The sequence below is a fragment of the Mauremys reevesii genome, linkage group 7 (assembly GCF_016161935.1).
Source record: "Mauremys reevesii isolate NIE-2019 linkage group 7, ASM1616193v1, whole genome shotgun sequence".
In the NCBI taxonomy this organism is placed as follows: domain Eukaryota; kingdom Metazoa; phylum Chordata; order Testudines; family Geoemydidae; genus Mauremys; species Mauremys reevesii.
The window spans coordinates 74,667,304-74,691,102 of NC_052629.1; the positions used below are offsets into that span (position 1 = coordinate 74,667,304).

Genomic DNA, 23,799 nt, shown 5'->3' on the forward strand with positions numbered 1-23,799 from the left:
TGCCCAGGCAGAGTGCTCCCAGGGCCAGGCAGGATGCTGAATGGATTGGGCCCCTCAATTGGCACCTGTCAGCCCAGGGGTCCGTGCAGAATGATCCCTGCAATGGCTGCCTTGGCAGGAGCCATGTTGGACTATTCCCTCCTCTCCATCACCTTCTCCACCCTCTGGAAGCAGAGCCGCAAAGAGTAAGAGGTTGCCACGTTGCATGGTCCTGTTGTGCCAGCCTTGACATTCTCATGTGCAGCGTTCTCATGGGAACATGCTAGGAGCCAGCCTTGGAGCCAGGGCGGAGGGTGCAGGGCTGTCTGTGAACTGAACACATGTGCTCTGGGGTTACCTGGACCCGTGAGCCAAGATCAGCTTCATAGCACCACGGAGAGTAAGAGCTGGTTTATCCCAAAGAGCTGGAGTCTGTCTGGGGCTGCTTGCCGCCCTGGGTGAATGGGCAGGGTCAGTGCTTAGCACTGCAGCAGGGTGTTGCTGCAGTTGTGCTTGTGGGCTGCCAGTGTCCACCAAGTGGAGGACGCACACACAGGCAGGGTGGTTGGTTACTTGCCCCCTTTTCATTATCTTCTGGGTCTATGGGCCAGGCAGCAGCAGCAACCTGCAGGTGCTGTGGCCATAGCACAGTCCCCGGCAGGGCTGTGCTGCGGATCTCACAAACCAAGCAGCGTGACCCTGGGCTCAAGCTCAGATCAGCTGGCCAATTGAAGAAGTCTGGGCCGGAAAGGCCAGTCCTGCCACCACTCCTGCGAAGGACTCTGTGCCCGGATACCAGGCCAGGAGGAGGTACTGGTGTCTCCTGAATGTGACCTTGAGCTGCCTGCAGAGCTGCTGTGCTGATGCTGTGCTCTGGCAGAGAGCATCGCCTTTCAGCACTCACAAGGAGGCTGCTGCAGTCATCCTGCCCAGCCCCCTCCTTCATCCCTGTCCCATTGGGAGCTCCAGGGAAGAGACGGGAAAGCATTTTCTTTGGTGGGTTGCCCCAGCACACCCGGCCTTCGAGGCTGGGGAGCAGGAACTGTCCCCCTCAGATACACCCAGGAATTGAGGAGCAGCACATGGGAACCAGCCCTGGCACTGGCTTCACTGCCATACCCATGAGCCCCCCTTTGCCTGCTGGCAGCATCCCATCCCCCAGGTGGCCCTGCTGGAGACCAGAGGCAGCTACTCAGGAATCAGGGCACCTGTTCCTGGTGCATTTGCCAAAGAGCACTGGGTGGCTGGAGCTGCTAAGGTGGGGCCTGTGGGTTGCAGGCAGTGGGGGCATTAATGCCATTCTGGTTCAGAAGGGTTTAAAAGGTTCCCCTTAATCTATGGCAGCACTTACTTGCCCATCAGGCCAGCGTGCTGCTCGCCTGGCCTTGGAGAGCTGCCCTGGTGGCAGCGTGGCATGTTTCTGTGCTGGCTGAGCAGGCCACGTCGCTTGGGGCAGCAGGCTCTGTGCAATCCACCACTCCCCATGAAACCAAGTTGAGACCAGTCTGTCCCAGCTGGTGCTCCCTGGCACACTGCCAGCTGGTGATTTGGCTTTATTACTTCTGGGGAGGGGAGTTGAACTAGGGACATTAACTGCTGTCTGCTGCAGAGCCTTTCTGCAAATCCTTCCTGGAGACCCAGCTTGACATTACCTGCCTTTGCTGTTGCCCTATTGATTCAGGCGGCTGAAAGATACAGGACCAAGGGGCTGCAGTGAACGTTTGCAGGAATGATTGATCCCTGCCGGGAAGAGCAGCATTTTTGGACAGGGAGCAGTGACCCAGTTCCAGTCCAACATTTAAATTGTTAAACAAGGTCTGAGGCTTGGGATCCAGAGACCTCACCCTGCTCAGCCCCAGGGCAGACCTCACCCAGCAAACAGCCCTGTAATCTTGTATTAACAATACAGAAAAGAGGGAAAACCAGTTGATGCATGTGAAATGGAAAGTCATTGTAACAACATCCCATGTTCCCTTTCCCTTTGGCTGGAGAGTGGTTTTAGAGGGGAAACCCCCTTGTCTGAAGTCTCTTAGGTGATACTAAAGATGGTACCAACGGGCCTTTTGGGAACAATGAGAAGTGAGTTGAGCTGGACTGATTTTTGGTTCCACATCTCTGTTCGCCAGGCATGAGCTTACTCCAGTCCTTGAGTTGTTATAGCTGTAGGATTAACTCAGTCTGTCTCCCCTTTGGACCTTTCCCCACCAGTGTTTATTGTGACAGGTGGTGTGACCCTTGAGAGACTTTCACTCACTTTTCATAGGTGAGCTCACAATTAGGGAAGATGTGCAGGGCCGCCCAGAGGATTCAGGGGGCCTGGGGCAAAGCGGGGGAGCTGCGGCGCTTGTACTCACCCGGCGGTGGTCTGGGTCTTTGGCAGCAGGGGGCCCTTCAATCGCTCCGCATCTTCGGCAGGACTGAAGGGCCCCCCGCCGGCCAAAGACCCAGACTGCCACCGGGCCAGGGCTTGCGGGGCCCCTGCGGGGCCTGGGGCAAATTGCCCCACTTGCCCCTCCTCTGGGCAGCCCTGAAGATGTGTACTTATCCCCATGGACCCTTCATTGTCTAGAAGCTTTCCTCTAAATCATCCCAGCACTGGGCTGGGGCCAGGGCAGTTACTAGCTCTTTAGAAGCTGATGGGGTATGTCAGCACCAGATCCATGGACAGTTCCCTGTGTCCAGTTTGCAGACAGTGTCTGGGGACCTCCTACCAGAAGGCACTCTGTCCCTCTGGGCATTTACTGGGGCCCTTCCTCCAGCAGAAGACCTGTGGGGTTGTAATTCTTTAGCTTCTGGTCCCAGGCTCATTCTCTAGACTGAGCAGACTCTGGAGGCCAAGGGAGCAGTGTGTAATAATGCTAGGCCCCCTGCTGCTGGCACCATGCCACAATGCACACTGCACCAGCCTTTGGGGGAGGCACTGGGGTCAGGTACAATATTCTGGTGCAACCCTTGAGCCTGGGAGTCCACACCCTGGAGATGGGGAAATTGGCAGCTTTGTATATGCTTGTAGCCATGCTTTGGGACTTGGCAGTAATTGTGTTGCTGCGGCGCTCAGCTCAGTTCCCCTGCTGTAAGCTCCATTTCAGGCTACTGGGAAGGTAGCGAGGTGGCAGCCATACACGCTACTTGTCCCATTGCTACCCACCAGCTCAGTGCCAGCACTCCCCCCTTAACGACAGGCTGCTAGGAGTAGCTGGCCTGCACTATGCAGAATGGCTCCGGGCCCCGGATGACAAGGCTCTGACCTCGCTTTCACAGGTGACGGCCAGGTGTGATTCCATGTATCTTGTCCAGGCTGCAAGTGCCACTGTAGTCTCAGCTCTTTCCAAAGCTAGAGGAGGCAGCAGGAGGCAGTAGAATTGTCTGCAGGGTCTTCCATTGGGTTAGTGAGCTGGTGGCAGAGGGGCCCTGTGCAGACAGAGGCATTGGAGGTGCTGTGTCTGTGCTTCTGGCCCCTTGCTACAGGGCATGAGGCCAAGGTCTCGATGTCTGTAAGTGGAGTGCAGCAGTTAGTGTCCCTGTCTCCTTGTTAGTCACCACACTGGGCTCTTCTTTGAGTGATGGTCCCTGTTGTATTCCACTGAAGGTAATGTGCATAAGCTGTGCACCCGGAGCTTTTCAAAGTAGCAGTGTCTATCAGTCCATGTATGCACCCTTACATTGCTTCATGGTTTCGCCTGAGGCAATAAAGGGTGGGGCAGACCGACTACATCTCCAGTTGCTTCTTACCACCACATGGTCCAAGTTGGAGCTTCTGCTGTCTTCTCCTTCTTGGTGATGCATTTTCCAAACTTTTCAGAAAAGTTTTTATTCTAGTTCATAGTTAGGATTTTGGTTTTTTGCAGTAATTTTCTAGTTCCTAGAAGCTTGATAAGATTAAGGACTTGGGTAGGGTGACCATATTTCCCTATGCTGAATATGGGGCAACTGGTAAAATTCCAGCTGCTTCCAGCTACAGTATGGGCAGGAAGGGGTGTTGTGCACCAGGGCCCAGGGAACCTGACTGCAGGGACTTCAGTGAACCAGGCCAGAGAGGGGACTCAGCAGGGAGGATGCCTAGGGGACAGAGCAGCCCTGTGCTCCCTGGGGGCAGGACACAGGATGGGGGTGCAGGTGAAGAGGGTGCTAAGCCTCTTCCCTGGGAGCTGCTATGGAGCATGCAGGGTCGGGGTGTGAACAGGCTGGAAATCTTTCTGTCCTCCCACCCCACTACTCCAGAGCTTAGCTGAGGGATGGAGAGGCTTCCCAGTGCCAGCTCTGTGGGGGGCTTTGGTACATGCAGGGCATGGCTCCTCCTGCCAACACCCTGGGCCAGATTGTCTTGGGCTTTCCCAGGGCACTGGCCCAGCCAGAGGCAGTGGGGAAAGAAAGGAGCCTGCTGGCCAGGCTGTCAGTGAGCTGAGTGCTCAGACAAGGGGCTGGTTCTCAGCACAGCGCTGGGGGTGGGATGTGCCCTGCCAGGAGGGATATGGCAGAGCAGCAGGGCTTGGGGGGCGAAGGGGCAAAACAGGGAGAGGACAGTGAGAGGGGGTGCATGTAAAGGGCTGATGGGTGGGCAGCAGAGGTGACACATAACTAGCCACCGCCTGGTGCCTTCCCGCACTTACCAGCTGCTGCAGCACACAACCAGTTCTGTCTGGAAATGGGGCAGGGGGCGGGGCCCTGCTGGCCGAGAGCTGGCATGCAGCAAGGGGCTGCACTGACTGACCAGCAGGGGGTATGGCTGGCCCTGTGTGCTGCATCTTTGCCCTACTACCCACCCCCATCGGCCACTGGATCCCCCCACTCACTGCTGGTGGGTGGGTGACTGGTGAGCAGGGATCCAGCCAGCATCAGGATCTGCTGGTACTGATTTTTTTTTGGGGGGGGGGGGGGGAGAAGAGGAGGGAAGGAGACAGAAAATACGGGACAATTTGCTCATTTTTTAAGAAAGTCAGGACACCTGCAGGAGGACTTAAATATGAGACTGTCCCTTTAAAAATGGGATGTCTGGTCATCCTAGACTTGGGACACGGCTGTGGTGGTTTCCTGCCAAACAATTCCTCCCCTCTCCCCCCCCCAGCACTCAGGTCTGGGAACTGGATTATGCCAAAGATGCTGGGATTCAGTCTGTGCTTCCTTGCCTCGCTCATTTTCAATCAGCAATGAGCACCAACACTGCCTGTACTGCATGGGGGAAGCCCAACCCACATCCAGGTGTAGTATCTGCCTCTCCTTCCCTGCCCTTATGTGGGAAGGCTGAGCCCTCCACCTCAAGAAGCACCTCATGGAGGTCTCCAGGGGGCCACAGTCAGACTCTGGCTGGCAAACTCCCCTGTACATTGGCCTGAACAATCTGAGCACTCCCTCTACTGTGGAGCCTCTGTCCAGCTCCGTTGGACCCTGCACCAGGACCTAGCCATGAGCCTCAGAAGTATGTGCATAAGCATGGCAGTAAGTCTTTCTCCAAATCCAAGGAAGACTCCGCACTGTCTACGAATTCCAGCCATGGAGGAGTGATGCGTTTCAAGGCTCATAAGACTGACAAGAGGCTGCACCATTTCCTGGATCTGCACCATCTGCTGGACCCATGTGCCCCCTCCTGCTTCAGCTCTGCCAGTGCCCCATGAACCGTCGGTTCTGAGACAGACCCCTTTACCAGTCCCAGTTCCATTCATAGACCAGGTACCATTAACTCCGTGAAGACTCGAAAGTGCTCCTGGGCCTCATGATCTGTTCGCCCTGGAAAGAGTGAGGTCTCCGTGTGTTCTGGTGCACTCACCTGCTCAGAGGGCCCCATCTCCTGCATTAGATCTATCACCTGCTGGCTGTACACATCCTGTTCTGATAGCTCTGTTGGCACCACCATTTGTACAAGAGTCCGGTTCCTCTGAGTCTCAGGATTCGGATATTCAGCATGGTCCACAACTTCCATTCCAGAGACCTGACTATTGGAGGGTGTTGGCGGCACTGTGGCAGTTCCCTCCTTTTATAGCCCAGGAGCCACTGGTACCCGCTCGTTGAGCACCAACACAATAGCAGCAGGATCAACCAGGTTGGCTATATTGGAGCTCATGGCATCAGAACCATCCCATTCAGCATGGAGGGATGCTCCTATTTCACCTCCCCACCCTTTGAATAGGCATTCGGAACCTGGGTTAGATGATGCACTGATGAGCCTGGTACCAGCTGATGCGGAGAGATTCCCTTTGCCATCCCCAGATGCCAGATGACTATAATCCATTTCAAGAGTGACTACAGAGGATAGCCAGTGCTCTTGAGATCACACTAGAAGAGGTGCAGGACAGCCAGTATCAGTTACGAGACATTCTGCATGCATTGGTACTGTGAAGGGTGGCCTTCCAGATCAGTGATGCCATTCTTTAACTGGCACACACAGTGTGGCATATCCTGGCCACATGCACCCCTACTCCAAAGGGGGCTGAGAAAAGATACTATTCCCCCCCCCCCAGGGATCTGAGTTTTTTATTTCACACCCTCCACCTAACTCCTTGGTGATCCACACCCCATCGGAGTGGGAAAAGCAGCAACACTCATGCTCCACCCTGGCAGACAGGGAGGGCAAGAGACTGGCCCTTATGGGTCGAAAGGTCGTCTTAGCTGGATCTCTGACTACTGGCACTGATGGCCAAATATGACTTCATGAACTATGGACGGAGGTAAGTTACCGCAGCAAGATCATTCCTGATTCCAAGCAGTTTTACAGGAAGGCAAGTTGGTCACCAGCTCCATACTCCAGGCTGCAGCTGATTCAGCAGACATGTCCTCACAAGTATTGGCGACTGGAATTGTCATGAGGGGGGAATTGTGGTTACATTCCTCTGGTTTCCCTAGAGAGGACCTCCCCTTTGACGAATCACACCTCTTCAACAAGAAGATGGATGATTCCTTATACTCACTGAAAAGATGCTAGAGCCACCTTACAATTCTTAAGCATATATACACTGGCACCAAAGCAAAAATGTTATTGCCTGCCACCTACACAGCACTACAGAACCTCCCACTTCTCCAACCAATGAACCTACGAACCTCCTTAGAAATGTCCTAAGGCCCACAGAATCCATCCGCCTGTTCTGACAATGCAGACCTCTGCACAACACACTGGGTCATCATGAAACTGATATTTCTGAGTGCGACTAGAGAACCATCAACCACTCTGTACACCAATGCTCTTGCCAACCACCCCTTTTGGGGGTTGTTTCCAATTCTGCCTGCAAGGAGAGTGATAACGGACTAGGGGGGCCTGGATGTCATTTGACGTGGCTCTACCATTGAGTTCATGATGATGCCTACTCCATGTTCCCCGCCTCAATCCCTTCTCAGGAATCACTCTCATGATAGCATTCTTACCCTAGAGATGGACTCCCTCCTGCAGAGAGGAGATGTGGAGCCAGTCCCTATACCCCTCCATGGCACAGGGTTCTACTCCAACTATTTCCTGGTACCCAAAAAGAATGGGGGATGGAGATCTTGGATCTCCAACACCTCAACCATTCCATTCATAAGCCAAAATTCCACATGTTCATTCTTGCAGCCATCATTCCCCCACCAGAAAAAGGCTTTCGATAAGCTAGATGGCTACTTCCATATTGACATATACATGACCCACAGACGGTTCCTGAGGTTCAAGGTGGAGCCTTGACACTTCCAATACAGGGTACTCCTTGTGGTGTACTGGGGATTTTCCCTTGCTATGTAGTATGTGAGTCTTACTGTTTTGCATGAATGCGGTGTATGCCTCAGTTTCCCTGTGTATTGCACCAATGTCTAGGTTGTGGGAATAAGGGGGGGTGACTTTTGTGGGGGCTGCTCCAGCTGCCTGCATGGATGCCATGGCCGCCCCTTCATAACCTGAGACCCAGGAGGGGGATGCGACCGAGTGAGTTTTGGCCCAGGAAGTGAGACAAAGGCCAGAGGAGGAGCAACAGGCAGGGCAGGGGCCAGGCAGCTGGAAATGAGTCAGTTTCGGCCGGCTTGGGGCACAGGGGGAGGGCCAGAACCCTGGCTCTGGGCTCCCCTCCCCCAAGGTGGACTTGGCTGAAAGTCACTGATTTCTGTGCTAACAAGTTCTGTCATATGCTATGTTCCTGTCGACTAATGAACCTTTGTTTTACCGGCTATCTGAGAGTCACGTCTGACTGCAGAGTTGGCGTGCAGGTCCCTCTGGCTTCCCAGGGAGCCTCACCCAGGTGGACTCGCTGCGGGAAGTGCACGGTGTGGAAAGGGATGCTGAATGCTCTGAGGTCAGACACAGGAAGATTGAAGCTGTGTAAGCTTCTTGCCTGGAGACAGTATGCTCAGAGAGAGGAGGTTCCCCCCAGAGTCCTGACTGGCTTCATATGGAATAGTTACAGAGCATCACCCCGATGACTCCGTGACACTTCTGTTTGGACTTACCACTGCCTCACAAGTCTTCACAAAGGTTTTCTCTGTGGTAGCAGCTCATCTGCTGCATCAAGACCGAAATCAAGGAGTCCTTGTCTGCGCCTACCTGGATGACTGACTGCTGGCAGTGCAGTACAAAGAGGAAGCTTGAAAATTGACGTCTCAGCTTCTTCTACTCCTCTCTTCTCTAGGAGTGAGCGTCAATATTGAAAAATCAACTTTGCACCCTACACGGTCCCTGGAATTCATAGGAGCATGCATCAATGTTGCCTCCACATGTGCTTATCTGCCAAGGGACAGGTTCCAGAGCCTACTGGACCAGATTGCCCTAGTGACTGACAACCCTTCAGTCTCAGCCAGGACCTGCCTTTCCCACCTAGGGCACATGGCGGCATGCACATACATCACACCTTTTGCTCGTCTGTGCCTTCGCTGTCCACAACTATGGCTGCAAAGAGTCTACTCCCCTATGCACCAAATCATGGACATCATACTCAGCTTTCCACAGGAGGTCACCTCTTCACTTTGATGGTGGACAGACCCACTACAAGTCTGCTCTGGGATGCCCTTCTTTCCATCCTCACAAGCTGGGATGCTCACATGGGAGATCACAGGACACAAGGCACCTGGACCATGCGAGAGGCCAGGATGCACATAAACATACTGGAACTTTGGGCGGTGCGCAAAGTATGCCATGTGTTCTCACCAGCTATCTGTTATCATGTCCTCATCATGTTGGACAACATCACCACAGTATACTACATAAACAAGGGGGCACGAGAGCCTCAATGCTGTGTATGTAAATGGTACACCATTTCCATAGGTGTACCATCGCACACCATATCCTTTTGTTGGCAGCCTACCTGCCTGGCACCCAGAATGTGATTGCTGATGCTCTCAGCAGGAACTTTGCAACCAGCCATGAATGGGAGTTGCATGACATGGTAATTGTGGACATCTTTGGGAGATGACAATCAGGGACCTCTTTGCATCCCACACCAACACCAAGTGCACCCAATATTGCTCAAGAAGGCGACTTGTCGCCTACTCACTGGGCGACACTCCGGTTGTTGATTGGTCAGACCAACTGAACTATGCCATTTCCCCCTTCCCACTCTTACCCTGCCTCCTCCACAAACTCCAGGGGGAGAGAGTGACGGTCATTCTGATTGCTCTGTTCTGGCCCTGCAAATTTGGTCTTCTCCACATCGAAACATCCTCCACTCCTGGTCCAGGTGTTTCTGGAACTGCTAGCACAATACAGTGGCAGACTCAGGCACCCCAATCCACAGACTTCCACCTGACAGCTTGGTTTTTGGATAGACACCTCTGTTAATACAAGAATGCTCGTTCCTAGTATAAGACTTCCTCCTCCAGAAGCCAGAAGGACTCTGTGAGAGATACTCCTTTCAGGCTAAATGGGCACATTTCACTTCCAGGGCACAAGAACAATGCCTTGCCCCCGAAGCCATGGACATCCTGATGCTCTTAGACTATTTCCTCTATTTAAAGATCTTGGGGCTCGCTCTCAATTCCAGCAGGGTGCATGCAGCAGCCATTAGCACCTTCCACCAGCCAGTGGAGGGGCATTCAATATTTACCTATCCCTTGACTGCCCGATCTGAAAGGGCCCTTTATGTAAATACCTGCCCATTCAGCCTATTGCTCCCTAGTGGGACCTCAACCTGTTAATGAACTCTCCCTTTGAACCTCTGGCCTCCTGCTCTCTGTCTCACCTCTCTATGAAGGTCACTTTCCTTGTCTTCATGACTTTAGCGAGGAGGGTGGTGAACTGGGGGCTATGGTGTCCACATTCCATAAGGACAAGGTCTCCCTGCACTTGCATCTGAAGTTCCTACCAAAGATGGTTTCCCGTTTCCACCTCAACCAACCCATACACCTGCCTGTTTTTTTCCCTAAACCGCATGCCTCCAGTGCAGAACAACAACTCCACTCCCTCGATGTACGTAGGGCCCTGACCATTTACTGGCAAATGACAAAGCCATTCCGGAAGTCTCTCAGAGTATTTATTGCCTTAGCAGAGAATTAAAGAGCAGGCCGTCTCCCCCAAGAGACTCTCAAAGTGGGTCTCGGGATGCATTACGCTCTATCAATTTTCGGGACAGTTCCTAGCAGGCAGGATAGAGGACCATTCCCTGAGAGCTGCTGCCATGCTCTATGATGATCCCCCTCACAGATACCTATAAGGCGGCCACGTGGAGTGTGGTTCCCACCTTTTCTTCTCACTATGCTCTAGTGCATGATTCTGTGACAGACGCCTCGTTCAGTGCAGCGGCCCTCCGTTCCACAGTTTTGTCTTCTTCCTCCTACCTGCATACTGCTTGTTACTCCCCCTCAGTGGAATACAGTAGGGACCAACACTCGAAGAAGGGGAGGTTACTTACCTGTAACTGGAGGTTTTTCAAGATGTATGGTCCCTACCTGTACTCCAAATCCACCCTCCTTCCCCTCCGCTGCGGATTTGTGGATCTGCAGTGGAGAAGGAACTGGAGATGTGGTTGGTTTGCCCCACTCTTCGGGCAAACCCACAGGACAACACAAGGGGCATATGCAGTCTGACGGATGGTACTGCTTTGAAAAGCTCTGGCTGTGGGTGCACAGTGCATACATGTTGCCCTCAGTGGAGTACAGACAGCAATCACCCATCTCGAAGAACTTCCAGTTACAGGTAAGTAACTGCCCCTTCCACCCGCTGAACAACACCTGCTCCCCAGGCTGTTCACTGGGCCCTGGGAGCTTAGCACCTTGCACTGCCCTGGCCTCTGCTAGAGTCAGTGTGAAGCAGGGTCTGGAGCCAGCAACAGATCTGGGGCTCAGCCACCTGTGCAATGGGGCAGGGCTGCCCCCGGTGGGTTCCAAGGGACCTGATTCCTTGTCTGCAGTTACTCTGTTTCCTCCAACCAGCACTTGATCGGGTCCTTCCAAAGAGCCCGCAGCCCTTTCTGTCTGAGCAGGGAGCCTTTATCTAGTGTGCTGGAGTGATTTGGCTAGTCCTTCAGTCTGTCCCCTCCTGCCTGGCTCCCTGACCTATGGGTTGCATGAGGCGCTGTTGGCTCCTGGAACTGAGAGCTCTGCTGCTGGCAGTGTCCTGACCAAGGTGGTCAAGTGCCTGGCAGGATCAGCCAGGCTGTCAGTTGCTCTGGGGTTCTGGAGGTGCCAGGGCAAACCAGTGCTGTCACATAGTCCTCACCCAGCAGAAGTCTGGTCCCAGTGCCCCACTGGTATTGGTGGGAGGATCAGCCCTGGCTAATGACCTGTGGTGCAGGGCTCCAGGTCAGCGCTGCTCTTCCCTGGAGTCTAAGAAGCAGCTGGCTGCTGCGATTTGATTCCCAGCGCCCTGCCCTTGCTCTCCATGGGGCATAGAGGCCTGATCTTGTGTGTTTTTGTTTGCAGGGCCAAGCGGGCGACAGCTGTGCTCCTGGCAGACCCCTGCTTCCAGCTCCGCTCCATCCAGTACCTGCTGGGCCATGCAGAGCCATCAGCACTGGCAGCCACGCCTCCCTCTGCAGACAAGAGACATTTCTCCCTGCACACCTGTAAGTGTCTACACCGCACCAGGCGAGGGCCATGGGGGTGTCCCCTTGGGGCATCTGGCTGGGCCGGCTCTGGGCACTGAAGCTCTGTCCTCCTCAGAGGCAGACTGGTGCCCTGGGCCATGCTTGGGGGTGGGGTGGGCCAGGCCCTCCCCCACCCTGGGAAGAAACACGGGGTTGGTTTTTCCATCTGGGTCTTCTCCCCATTTGTGTAAGAGACTCGACTTGGCGGGGAGAGATTCCCGCGGCAGCCTGTAGCCAGCAGGGGATGGGCCACAAAGGACACTGCTCCTCTATGGGCTCAGTGAGCGCTGTGCGTGCTGCAGGGGGCCGGAACTGTGCGCACACTTCAGGACAGGACAGTGAGCCGAGGCAGAGCTCGGTGCCATGGAGCAATGTGGGTACACCTGGGCCCTGGCACAGAGCTCCCCCCCGGATTCTGCTTTTCCCAGGCACCTTCTGGCAAGAGAGGAGAGAGAGAGTCTTTGCCAACTGCCCTGTCCTACCCCAGGATCAAGGCCCACCCCCCGCCCATGCCCAAAGCCCCTCCAGCCTTCTCTGTCATCCCTCCATTTTGCTTCATTCCCCTGGCACTGAGAGAAGTGCCAGCTCCCAGGGCACTAAAGGCATGTCTCAGCAGTGCCTGTTGGTCCTGGCAGGGTGGAGGTGTCATGGAGTCACAGGGTCTGGTCTATGCTCCGTGGCCTGTCACCAGTCTCTTGGGAGCGTCCCCTCTAGTGTGCCAGACCCCACATAGTTCCACTGGGACAGGGCCATGGCCTCCATGCCTGGGTCATCAGCACCAGCAATCTCTGGTTCTCTGGGTGTCTCCCTACAGTGAGTCCAGCCCAACCAGACCCCTGCCGGAGGCTTGAACTATCCCCTCCAGGGTGCAGTGCTCCAGAGTATCTGCAACAACACCAGCAGTCTGTTCCTTGCCAAGGGACCATTTACTAGTCACCTGGATACAGTATCAGGGAGTCTGAGGGGAGGCCCAGGGAACTGACGGCTAATGCCCAGCCCAAGTCCCGTCTGGATAGCCAGGGCCCAGCCATGATGTCATGAACCCCATGGTTCAGGCTCTGTGTCTCTGTCTGACTCCTTGATCAGTTCCCAGGCAAGCGCCCCAATTCCTTCCAGCAGCCAGCTCCTATCTCCCCACCTCACACTTCCCTGCCTTTGTGCTCAGGCTGGGGCCTGAGGAGGGGAATCCACCTCCTTCCAGGCTGCTGGTCAATAGGTGTTTGTGTCCTGGGGGATTGGCTTTGTCATTTGTCTTCTGAGATTTGCCCTTGATACGGGGTTGGCCTCAAGCCAATTTTTTTCCAGCTCAGACAGCTAGGTGCCATTCATACCATTCCTTCAGCTTGCCCCAAGAGCGAACAGTCCCCTCCCTCATCCCACACCGGGCAGACTTGCAAAATAAGAGGGAAACTGAGGCATGCATAGGCTTCATAAAAATATGACAGAAAATCCCCCCTAGTCATAGGAGGCACTGGGCAGTCATGGTGACCTCTGACTGGAGCTCCAGGTGGCCCAGCTGAGGAAGGCTCAGAGCCCAGGTGCTGTGGTGTCCATTGGGGAAGGAAAAGGCTGTGCTGTCCCCTTTGCTCCAGGCAGTAAGGCTGTGCCACAGCACTGTGCTGCAAGGGAGAAGGGGGGCGTGCCAGGAGGCAGCTGGAGTCCCCACTCTGCCAGCACAGAGCTGCTCTGAGCACCTGCCCTGCCTGGACTGCTGGTCCCTCTGGGCAGGCACGCATCTTGGGAGCAGGGAGTAGGCTGGAGCTTCCCACCACTGCTGAGACAGGAGTCCCTGCCCCGTGGGAAAGGGTCTGGCCCTGCTTCAAGTGGAGACCAGCTGGCTGGCCTGGGGTTGGCTCTGTTGGTCTTCAGGATGCCGCTGTTGCTGCTCTGTGCCTCAGCTGGCTGAGCACTGCTCTCATTACAGTTGAGAATCCACAGTGGTCTCCTAGTGCCACAGCAGGGTGGGCACTCAGCCTGTAGGTCACTGCCCAGTAAGTGGAGATGGCCTTGGATAGCTGGCCACTTGCACATTAGTGCAGCTCTCAGAGCCAGGGGCGGGGAACAGCCTCCCCTGTGCTGGTGTCTAGTAAGGCCCTGTAGGCTGCAGCTGGCGTGGATCCCCTTAGTGTGGGGGTGTTCACTGAGCTCTGCCTGGCAGTGCCAGGTATTGTCTCCTAGTGCTGCAGAGGGAAGGTGTGCTGGAGATGCAGTGGCCAGGTGGCATGTGCTCATGCATGGCCCTGGGCACCTCTCCTTATGCACAGGTATGTGCTGCTAATTAGCTTCCCAGAACGTGTCTCAGAGCATGCTGTGCTTGGCTCAGTCACTCACCACTTGGATCCCAGTACCTGTGGGCATGCCCTGCCCAAGCTCCTCTGCGTAGTGAACGCTGAGTGCTCAGGCTCTGCTCCCCTCCCTGTGGCACTGTGTTTCTAGCACAGTGACTAGGTGCTGTGGAGCGCTGTTCTGCAGCCCAGCATCTCCCCCGGCTCTGGACATCTTGGCTGCTCTCATCTCTCTGCAGCACACAGAGGTGGATCAGCATTTTGGCACCACACCCTCTGGTCACACCCCCCATGTTCCCACTTGCTGCCGCATTCTCTACCTCTGTGGCAGCAGACAGTGGCTGTTCCTTTTGCTCCTGTCCTTATTCCTTCTATTTGAACTTTTCTGCCTTGTTCTTTGGGCAGTGGGGAGCAGGGTTCTCCCTCCTGGGCATTCCTCCTACGTGGGTGGTTAACCCCTCAAGGTTTTAACCCTCCCTGAGCCTCGGCTGCAGTGTTTCCCTGCTGGCTCCTCTGTCCCTTACAGGTACGGCCAAGCAGCCAAGAGAGCACTAAGTCAAATCCAAGCAGTGCTCGATTTGTGAGGCAGCCTTCCCAGGCCTGGCAGACGATGAGTTGTGCCTAGCCTGTACCCAATTCTGTTAGGTCCAGGGGCTACGATTCGGGCAGGCAAGTGGGGACCCTACCCACCAATGCAGCTGCGAGTCCAACCGGGGAAAATGGACCAGGAACCCCAGTGCAGAACAGGGAGAGGCTCCAGAAGCGAGGAGAACCCTGACCACTTGACTAAGGGGATAAGTCCCAGGGGCCTCTTGCAGAACTAAGAGGGGAAGATTGCAGGGCCACAAGTGTCCTCCATCCCCTTGCAAGTCATAAAGTGGGTCCTGAGTGCCCTGGGGAATAAAAAGACGGTTACTCACCGTAGTAACTGTTGTTCTTCTTCGAGTGATTGCTCCAATGCATTCCAGTTAGGTGTGCGCACCGCGCGTGCACGGTATTCGGAACTTTTTTACCCTAGCAACCCCGGCGGGCCGGCTGGGTGCCCCCTGGAGTGGCGCTGCTATGGCGCTGAATATATATCCCAGCCGGCTCGTCCGCTCCTCAGTTCCTTCTTCCCGCCCGTGACGGTTAGCTGGAACTGTGGAGTGCTCTGTTAGTCCTCCACACCCCTAGCAGTTTCTCCGGTTTTCTTGTACATAGTTAGTTAGTTTAGTTCATAGTTAGTTAGTTAAGAGTAGTAAATAAGGAATTAGGGGGGGTCCCCCTCCTTTTTCCCCACCCGGTGGGGCTCATGCCCCAGACACTGGGTTTCAAGCCGTGCTCGGCTTGTCAACGGTTGATGCCCGTTGGGGACGCTCACGATTCCTGCCTCCGCTGCCTGGGGGAATCGCATCGTACAGACAAGTGTCCCATTTGTGCTGCCTTTAAACCGCGGACCAGGAAAGAGCGGGACTCCAGGCTCAAACAGATCCTGATGGAGTCAGCGCTGCGTCCACCGGCACCGCTCCCTGCGGCACCGAAATCGGGCTCGGTACGCAGCGCATCGGCGGCACCAACCCGGACCTCGGAGGCGTCCCGCCCACCGAAGCCGGCACCGATGTCACGGCGCCGCTCCCCGTCCCCGGTGCGCAAAAAGAAGGCGCCAGCGGCGGCGAAAGCCCCGACTTCGGGACCGGTTGGCCAGCCACTGCCAACTTCTGTGGCTCCGGTGGTGGTGGTGCACGCACAGTGCATGGAACCGGCAGCTCCGGCGCCAGAAGAGCCGTTGAGCCCGGCCACCCCCTGCTCCCCGGCACCGCCCGAGGTAGAGCTGGAACTCCCGAACACGCCGGAGACATACTCAAAGGCGCGGGAGCTTATTGCACTGACAGAGGCTCCGAGCCTCCAGCCCCCGGCACCGTCGGTGTGGGCTGTACCTTCTGCTGGGAAGCCAGCCATGATGAAGCGCCCAGGCGCCGAGGAACACCGCGCAAGGGTCTTCAGTCGGTCCCGCTCGCGCAGTAGATCACCTTCTCGGCGGCCTCGGTCCCGGCGCCGATCAACACCTTGGCACCGCTCCTCATCTCGGCACCGATCTCGTTCGCGATACCGCTCGGCGTCGAGGTACCGCTCTCGAAGCCCGGGTCGCCGGTACCGCCGAAGGTCGGCCTCTAGGGACAGATCACGGCACCGCGGTGACCGCAGCGGTTCTCGGCACCGCGGTGACCGCAGCGGTTCTCGGCACCGCGGTGACCGCAGCGGTTCTCGGCACCGCGGTGACCGCAGCGGTTCTCGGCACCGCGGTGACCGCAGCCGCTCCAGACGCCACGACCGCAGCGCTTCCCGATACCGAAGCCGCAGCAGGTCGCCGTCCCGGCACCGATGCGACCGTTGGTCCCGGTCGTGCTCCCGGTACCGTGAGAACAGACATGGGCCGACGGTACCGCCAGCGGACGCGCACCAGCCATCCACGGGGCACTCGATCAGTGCGTCGGCCCCCCAGTGGTCACGCCAGGCATCGGTCGTTTCCCAGGGCGGCAGCGGAGCGGGCCTCAGAGCAGATACCCCAGGTCAAGCCTATGGCCCACAGCAATGGGGTTTCTGGGTTCCTTGGGCACAGCATGAGTCGCAAGGCCCCCCCTTGCCCACTCGACCTCCGGGTTCTGAGCGCCGCGCGCCAGAAGCGACTGTTAGTAAGGCCCCGCCATCGCCCGCAGCAGGAGCTTCGCAGCCACTCCCATCGGGGCAGCCAGTCGCAGCTGTCCCTGCTCCAATGGTGGACGAACCGCCACCAGAACCTACGGGCCCGGGTCTGTCGTCGTCCTCATCACCTGACGAGGCGGTCGCAGGCTCGTCAACAGCAGACCCACCACCAATAGACTTAAAGGCGCATCAAGACCTGCTCCGTAGGGTCGCGCAGTCCATTGACCTCCCAGTTGCAGAGGTGGTGGAAAATGACGACCCCGTTACTAACGTCATCGGGTCGGAGGCCCCAGTCCGAGTGGCGCTCCCTTTTATTCGGACAATTCAGCGTAACGCCAATACCATCTGGCAAACGCCGGCGTCTATACCACCCACAGCCCGAGGAGTGGAGCGCAAATACTCGGTTCCCCCTACAGGGTACGAGTATTTGTATACTCATCCGACTCCGGACTCCCTCGTCGTCCAGTCGGTAAACGACCGGGAGCGTAACGGTCAACCAGCTGCGACCCCCAAGTCCAAGGACGCAAAACGTATGGACCTCTTGGGCCGTAAGATCTATTCGGCTGGGGGCCTGCAGCTACGCATCGCCAATCAGTCGGCGTTGCTGGCCCGATACACCTATGAGATGCTGCTTTCGCTCTCCAAATTTACCGAACTTGTCCCGGCGTCCTCGCAACAGGAGTTCAGCGCCCTCCTTGAGGACGGTAAAAAGTCCGCGCACTCCTCCATCCAAGCTGCGCTTGACTCGGCGGACTCAGGAGCCCGCACACTCGCCTCTGGGGTCACTATGCGGCGGATTTCCTGGCTGCAATCCTCCACCTTGGCCCCGGAGGTACAGTACTCTCTCCAGGACCTGCCGTTCGAAACACACGGGCTTTTCTCGGAAAAGACGGACGCCCGTATACAGACCCTTAAGGACGGTCGCGTGGCTATCCGAACACTGGGGATGCACACGCCGGCGACCCAGAGACAATCATTTCGTAGACAGCCATCCCGGCCGTTCACCCAGGCCAGATCCCGACCATATAACAGCCGCAGGAACAACCTCACGCGCCGCCGACCATCAGGCAACAGGCGCAATCAGTCTCAGACGTCCTCTAAGGCCCCTCAAGGGCCTAAGCAGGCGTTTTGATGGGACGCCCGGGGACGGCTCTTCAGTCTCTCCCATCGGATCCTTCCCCTTTGTTTTCGAACCGCCTCTCCTATTTCCTCCCGGCATGGGCCAGCTTAACATCGGACAGCTGGGTCCTACGTACGGTCCAATCCGGGTACCGCCTCCGGTTTATTTCGCCCCCTCCTTCCCACCCGCCCTCCCTGTCCCTCTTCAGGGACCCCGCTCACGAGCAGGTCCTCCGACAAGAGGTCGAGACTCTCCTGAGCTTGGGTGCCATAGAGGAGGTGCCTCCCGACCGGCGGGGCAGGGGTTTCTATTCCCGTTATTTCCTCATCCCCAAAGCCAAAGGAGGCCTCCGTCCGATCCTGGACCTCCGGAAGCTCAACCGGTACCTGATAAAGCTCAAATTCCGCATGGTATCCCTGGGGACTATTATTCCCTCCCTGGATCCGGGAGACTGGTTTGCCGCCCTCGACATGAGAGACGCATATTTCCATGTCGCGATCTACCCCCCTCATCGTCGATACCTTCGATTCATGGTGAACGACAGGCACTACCAGTTCGCGGTGCTGCCCTTCGGCCTCTCCACCGCCCCGAGGGTGTTCACCAAGTGTATGGCGGTGGTTGCCGCGGCCCTCCGTCGTCGTCGGGTGCACGTGTATCCGTACCTCGACGATTGGTTGATCCGCAGTCCATCGCGTCAGCTGGTAGCAGACCAAGTGGCCGATATCCTGTCGCTGTTTCGAGAGCTCGGTCTGCTCGTCAACTTCGAGAAGTCTACTCTAACTCCAGCTCAAAGGGTGGAGTTCATCGGAGCGGTCCTGGACTCGCAGTTGGCCAGGGCCTGTCTTCCGCTCACTCGGTACCAGACTCTGGCGGCTTGCATCACAGATCTCCAAGCCTTTCCCACGACGACAGCGCGGTCCTGTCTTCGCCTCCTAGGACACATGGCGTCGTGCACTTTTGTGACAACTTATGCCAGGTTGCACCTTCGCCCGTTCCAGACGTGGCTGGCCTCTGTGTACCATCCACATCGCGACCCCATGGACTTGATCGTGTCAGTCCCGAGGGCCACCCTCGACACCCTCAATTGGTGGCTAATCCCTCAGGTCGTCTGTGCAGGGGTACCATTCCGCCCGCCGTGTCCCTCCATTACCTTGACCACAGATGCCTCGGACATGGGTTGGGGAGCGCACCTAGGCGATGTTCACACGCAAGGCACCTGGTCCCCTCCGGAGCTCTCCCTACACATCAATGTACGGGAGCTCCGGCGGTCGATTGGCGTGTCAGGCCTTCGAAGCCCATCTCCGCGGCCGCTGTGTCACCGTGCTGACAGACAACACATCCGCGATGTTCTATGTCAACAAGCAGGGCGGAGCACGCTCCTCCCTGCTTTGCACGGAAGCGCTTCGCCTGTGGGACTTTTGCATAGCCCGCTCAATTCACCTGACAGCGTCGTTTCTTCCGGGCATTCAGAACACACTAGCCGACCGCCTCAGCAGATCCTTCCTCACACACGAGTGGTCCCTTCGCCCAGACGTGGTGTATACGATCTTCCGAAGGTGGGGATTTCCCCAACTAGACCTCTTTGCATCGGAGACCAACAGGAAGTGCACCCGGTTCTGCTCCTTCCAGGGACGCTCCCGCGGTTCCCTGTCAGACGCGTTCCTTTGCTCGTGGAAGGATCACCTCCTATACGCCTTCCCTCCGTTCCCACTCGTTCATCGGGTGCTCCTAAAGCTTCGGAGGGACAAGGCCCGTCTCATACTGATCGCTCCGGCCTGGCCGAGACAGCATTGGTACACCCTGCTGCTCGAGCTGTCCGTCCGAGAACCCATTCCTCTTCCGTTGTGGCCGGACCTTATCACACAAGACTTCGGCCGGCTCCGCCACCCGGACCTCCGCTCCCTGCATCTTACAGCCTGGTACCTGACTGGTTGACTTGCGCGGAGCAGACCTGTTCGCGGGCTGTTCAGCGGGTCCTAACTGAGAGCAGGAAGCCGTCAACGCGATCCACCTATCTAGCAAAGTGGAAGCGTTTCGCTATCTGGTGCGACCAGAAAGGCCAGAACCCCTTTCTCGTCCCTATTCCAGTTGTCCTGGACTACCTTTGGTCCCTTAAGGAGCAAGGCCTCGCGGTCTCCTCCTTAAGAGTACACCTGGCAGCTCTATCTGCGTTTCGCCCGCCGGTTGAGGGACGCTCCATATTTTCCAACCATATGGTCTCCCGCTTCCTCAAGGGGTTGGACCGGATGTTCCCACCCGTCCGACGCCGGTCTGGGACTTGAACCTGGTGTTGGCCAAGCTCATGGGTCCACCGTTTGAGCCTCTGGCGTCTTGCTCCCTGCTTCATCTCTCGTGGAAGACAGCTTTCCTCGTCGCGATAACATCGGCGAGACGGGTCTCCGAGCTCAGTGCCTTGACTGTCGGTCCCCCATATACTGTCTTCCACACGGACAAAGTCCAGCTCCGACCGCATCCGGCCTTCCTCCCGAAGGTCGTGTCGGCCTTCCATATGAACCAGGACATCTTCCTCCCGGTGTTCTACCGAGGCCGCGACGCCTCATCTCGAGCAGCGGCTTCACTCCTGGGCGTCCGCAGGGCCTCGCCTTCTATATCGAGCGCACGAAGCCTTTCCGGCGTTCGCCCCAGCTCTTCGTTGCAATGCGGAGCGTATGAGGCGAACCGGTCTCCTCACAGAGGATTTCCTCATGGGTGACGGCTTGTATTCGGCGTGTTACGATCTCGCCGAGTACCACCACCTCGACTGACGGCCCACTCTACTAGAGCACAAGCCTCTTGGCTGCCTTCCTGGCCCATATTCCAATCCAGGACATCTGCAGAGCAGCCACCTGGTCCTCCGTCCACACCTTCGCGGCACACTATGCGTTGGTGCAACAATCAAGAGACGATGCAGCCTTCGGCTCAGCGGTCTCACTCTGCCACGTCTCACTCCGACCCCACGCCTAGGTAAGGCTTGGGAATCACCTAACTGGAATGCATTGGAGCAATCACTCGAAGAAGAAAGACGGTTACTCACCTGTAGTAACTGGTGTTCTTCGAGATGTGTGCTCCAATCCATTTCCAGACCGCCTCCTTCCCCACTGTCGAGTAGCGGCAAGAAGGAACTGAGAGCGACGGGCCGGCTGGGATATATTCAGCGCCATAGCGGCGCCACTCCAGGCGCCAGCCGCCCGCCGGGGTTGCTAGGGTAAAGTTCGAATACCGCACGCAGCGCAGACACCTAACTGGAATGGATTGGAGCAACACATCTCGAAGAACACCAGTTACTACAGGTGAGTAACTGTCTTTTCTTCGAGATGTGTTGCTCCTATCCATTCCAGTTAGGTGTGCGCGCCGTGCGTGCACGGCTCTCCGGAACTTTTTTACCCTAGCAACTCCGGCGGGCCGGCTGGGCGCACCCTGGAGTGGCGCCGCTATGGCGCTGAATATATACCCCAGCCGGCCCGTCCGCTCCTCAGTTCCTTCTTGCCGGCTACTCCGACAGTGGGGAAGGAGGACGGGTCTGGAATGGATAGGAGCAACACATCTCGAAGAACAACAGTTACTATGGTGAGTAACCGTCTTTTCTTCTTCGAGTGATTGCTCCTATGCATTCCAGTTAGGTGATTCCCAAGCCTTACCTAGGCGGTGGGGTCGGAGTGAGACGTGGCGGAGTGTAATACCGCGGAGCCGAAGGCTGCGTCGTCTCGAGACTGTTGCACCAACGCGTAGTGGGAGGTGAAGGTATGGACCGAAGACCAGGTGGCTACTCGACAGATGTCCTGGATGGGAACGTGGGCCAGGAAGGCGGCCGATGAGGCGTGCGCCCTCGTCGAGTGTGCGGTGAGGCGGCATGGCGGCACGCGAGCAAGCTCGTAGCATGTCCAGATACACGCAGTGACCCAGGAGGAAATCCGCTGGGAGGATATCGGCTCGCCTTTCATGCAGTCAGCAACCGCTACGAACAGCTGGGGTGAACGCCGGAAGGGCTTAGTCCGCTCGATGTAGAAAGCGAGCGTCCTGCAGACGTCGAGGGTGTGCAGCTGTTGCTCCCGAGGCGAGGCATGCGGCTTCGGGAAGAACACCGGGAGGAAGATCTCCTGGTTGAGGTGGAAGGCTGACACCACCTTTGGGAGGAAGGCCGGATGTGGTCGAAGCTGCACCTTGTCCCCATGGAAGACGGTGTATGGCGGACTAACCGTCAGAGCGCGGAGCTCAGAGACTCGCCTCGCTGATGTAATGGCGACGAGGAAGGCCGTCTTCCAGGAGAGGTAGAGCAGGGAGCACGTGGCTAAGGGCTCGAAGGGGGGACCCATCAGCTTGGCCAGCACGAGGTTCAAATCCCAGATCGGGGCAGGACGCCGCACCGGCGGATACAAGCGGTCCAGGCCTTTAAGGAAGCGGGAAACCATCTGGTTAGAGAAGATGGACCGACCTTCCACGGATGGACGAAAGGCGGACACTGCTGCTAGGTGAACTCTTAAGGAGGAGACCGCAAGACCTTGCTCCTTAAGGTACCAGAGGTAGTCCAGGATGGTAGGGACAGGGACTATGAAGGGATTGAGGCCTCGTTGGTCACACCAGAGCGCGAACCGCTTCCATTTCGCCAGATAGGTGGAGCGAGTGGAAGGCTTTCTGCTCTCTAGCAGGACTTGCTGTACTGCCGCCGAACAGTCCCTCTCTGCATGGGTCAACCACTCAGGTACCAAGCTGTAAGATGGAGGGACTGTAGGCTCGGATGGCGGAGTCTGCCGAAGTCCTGAGTGATGAGGTCCGGCCACAACGGAAGGGGGATGGGATCCCGAACGGAGAGCTCGAGCAGCAGGGAGTACCAATGTTGTCTCGGCCAGGCCGGAGCTACGAGAATGACGGTGGCTCTGTCTCTCCGCAGCTTCTGCAACACTCGGTGGACGAGCGGGAACGGAGGGAAGGCATAGAGGAGGTGATCCTTCCAGGGATACAGGAAGGCGTCCGACAGGGAGCCCGGCGCGTGACCCCGGAACGAGCAGAACAGGTGGCACTTCCTGTTCACCTTGGAGGCGAATAGGTCTATCCGGGGAAACCCCCACCTGCGGAAGATTGTGCACGACGTCGGGACGGAGAGACCACTCGTGGGAGAAGAACGACCTGCTGAGATGGTCGGCCAGCGTGTTCTGTACTCCCGGAAGAAAGGACGCTTCTAGGTGAATGGAGTGGGTCACGCAGAAGTGCCACAGGAGCATCGCCTCCTTGCAGAGGAGGGAGGAGTGGGCTCCGCCCTGTTTGTTCACGTAGAACATAGCTGACGTATTGTCTGTGAACACTGTCACACAGCGGCCTTGCAGGTGGGTGCAGAAGGTGCAACAGGCCAGACGGATCGCTCGCAGCTCGCGGACATTGATGTGCAGAGCGAGCTCCTGGGGCGACCACAGGCCTTGGGTGTGAAGGTCGCCCAGGTGAGCTCCCCAACCGACCGCTGAGGCATCCATGGTCAGAGTGGCGGACGGCCGAGGAGGATGGAAGGGGACTCCCACACAGACAATCTCCGGGTCCAGCCACCAGTTGAGGGACTCGAGGGCTGGCCTGGAGACCGTGACCACCATATCGCTGGGATCTTGATGCAGCCGGTACACCGACGTGAGCCAAGACTGGAAGGGGGGGAGGTGAAGCCGCGCGTACGCGGTGACGTGCGTGCATGAAGCCATGTGGCCCAGGAGGCGGAGGCAGGATCGCACCGTCGTGGTTGGGAAGGAGACGAGGTCCCGGATGAGGGAGACCATCGTCTGATGTC

General features: G+C 57.0%; 1 protein-coding gene across 4 annotated transcripts in view; it reads left to right on the plus strand.

Moving 5' to 3' along the window:
• RNF123 (ring finger protein 123) overlaps positions 1-23,799 on the plus strand; it is a 155,721-nt gene that overhangs the window by 113,193 nt on the left and 18,729 nt on the right. For all 4 annotated transcript variants that reach the window (XM_039547076.1, XM_039547079.1, XM_039547077.1 and 1 more), the window contains exon 36: positions 11,782-11,924. In XM_039547076.1, the coding sequence (XP_039403010.1) occupies positions 11,782-11,924 (143 nt within the window). The remainder of the gene's footprint in view (positions 1-11,781; positions 11,925-23,799) is intronic.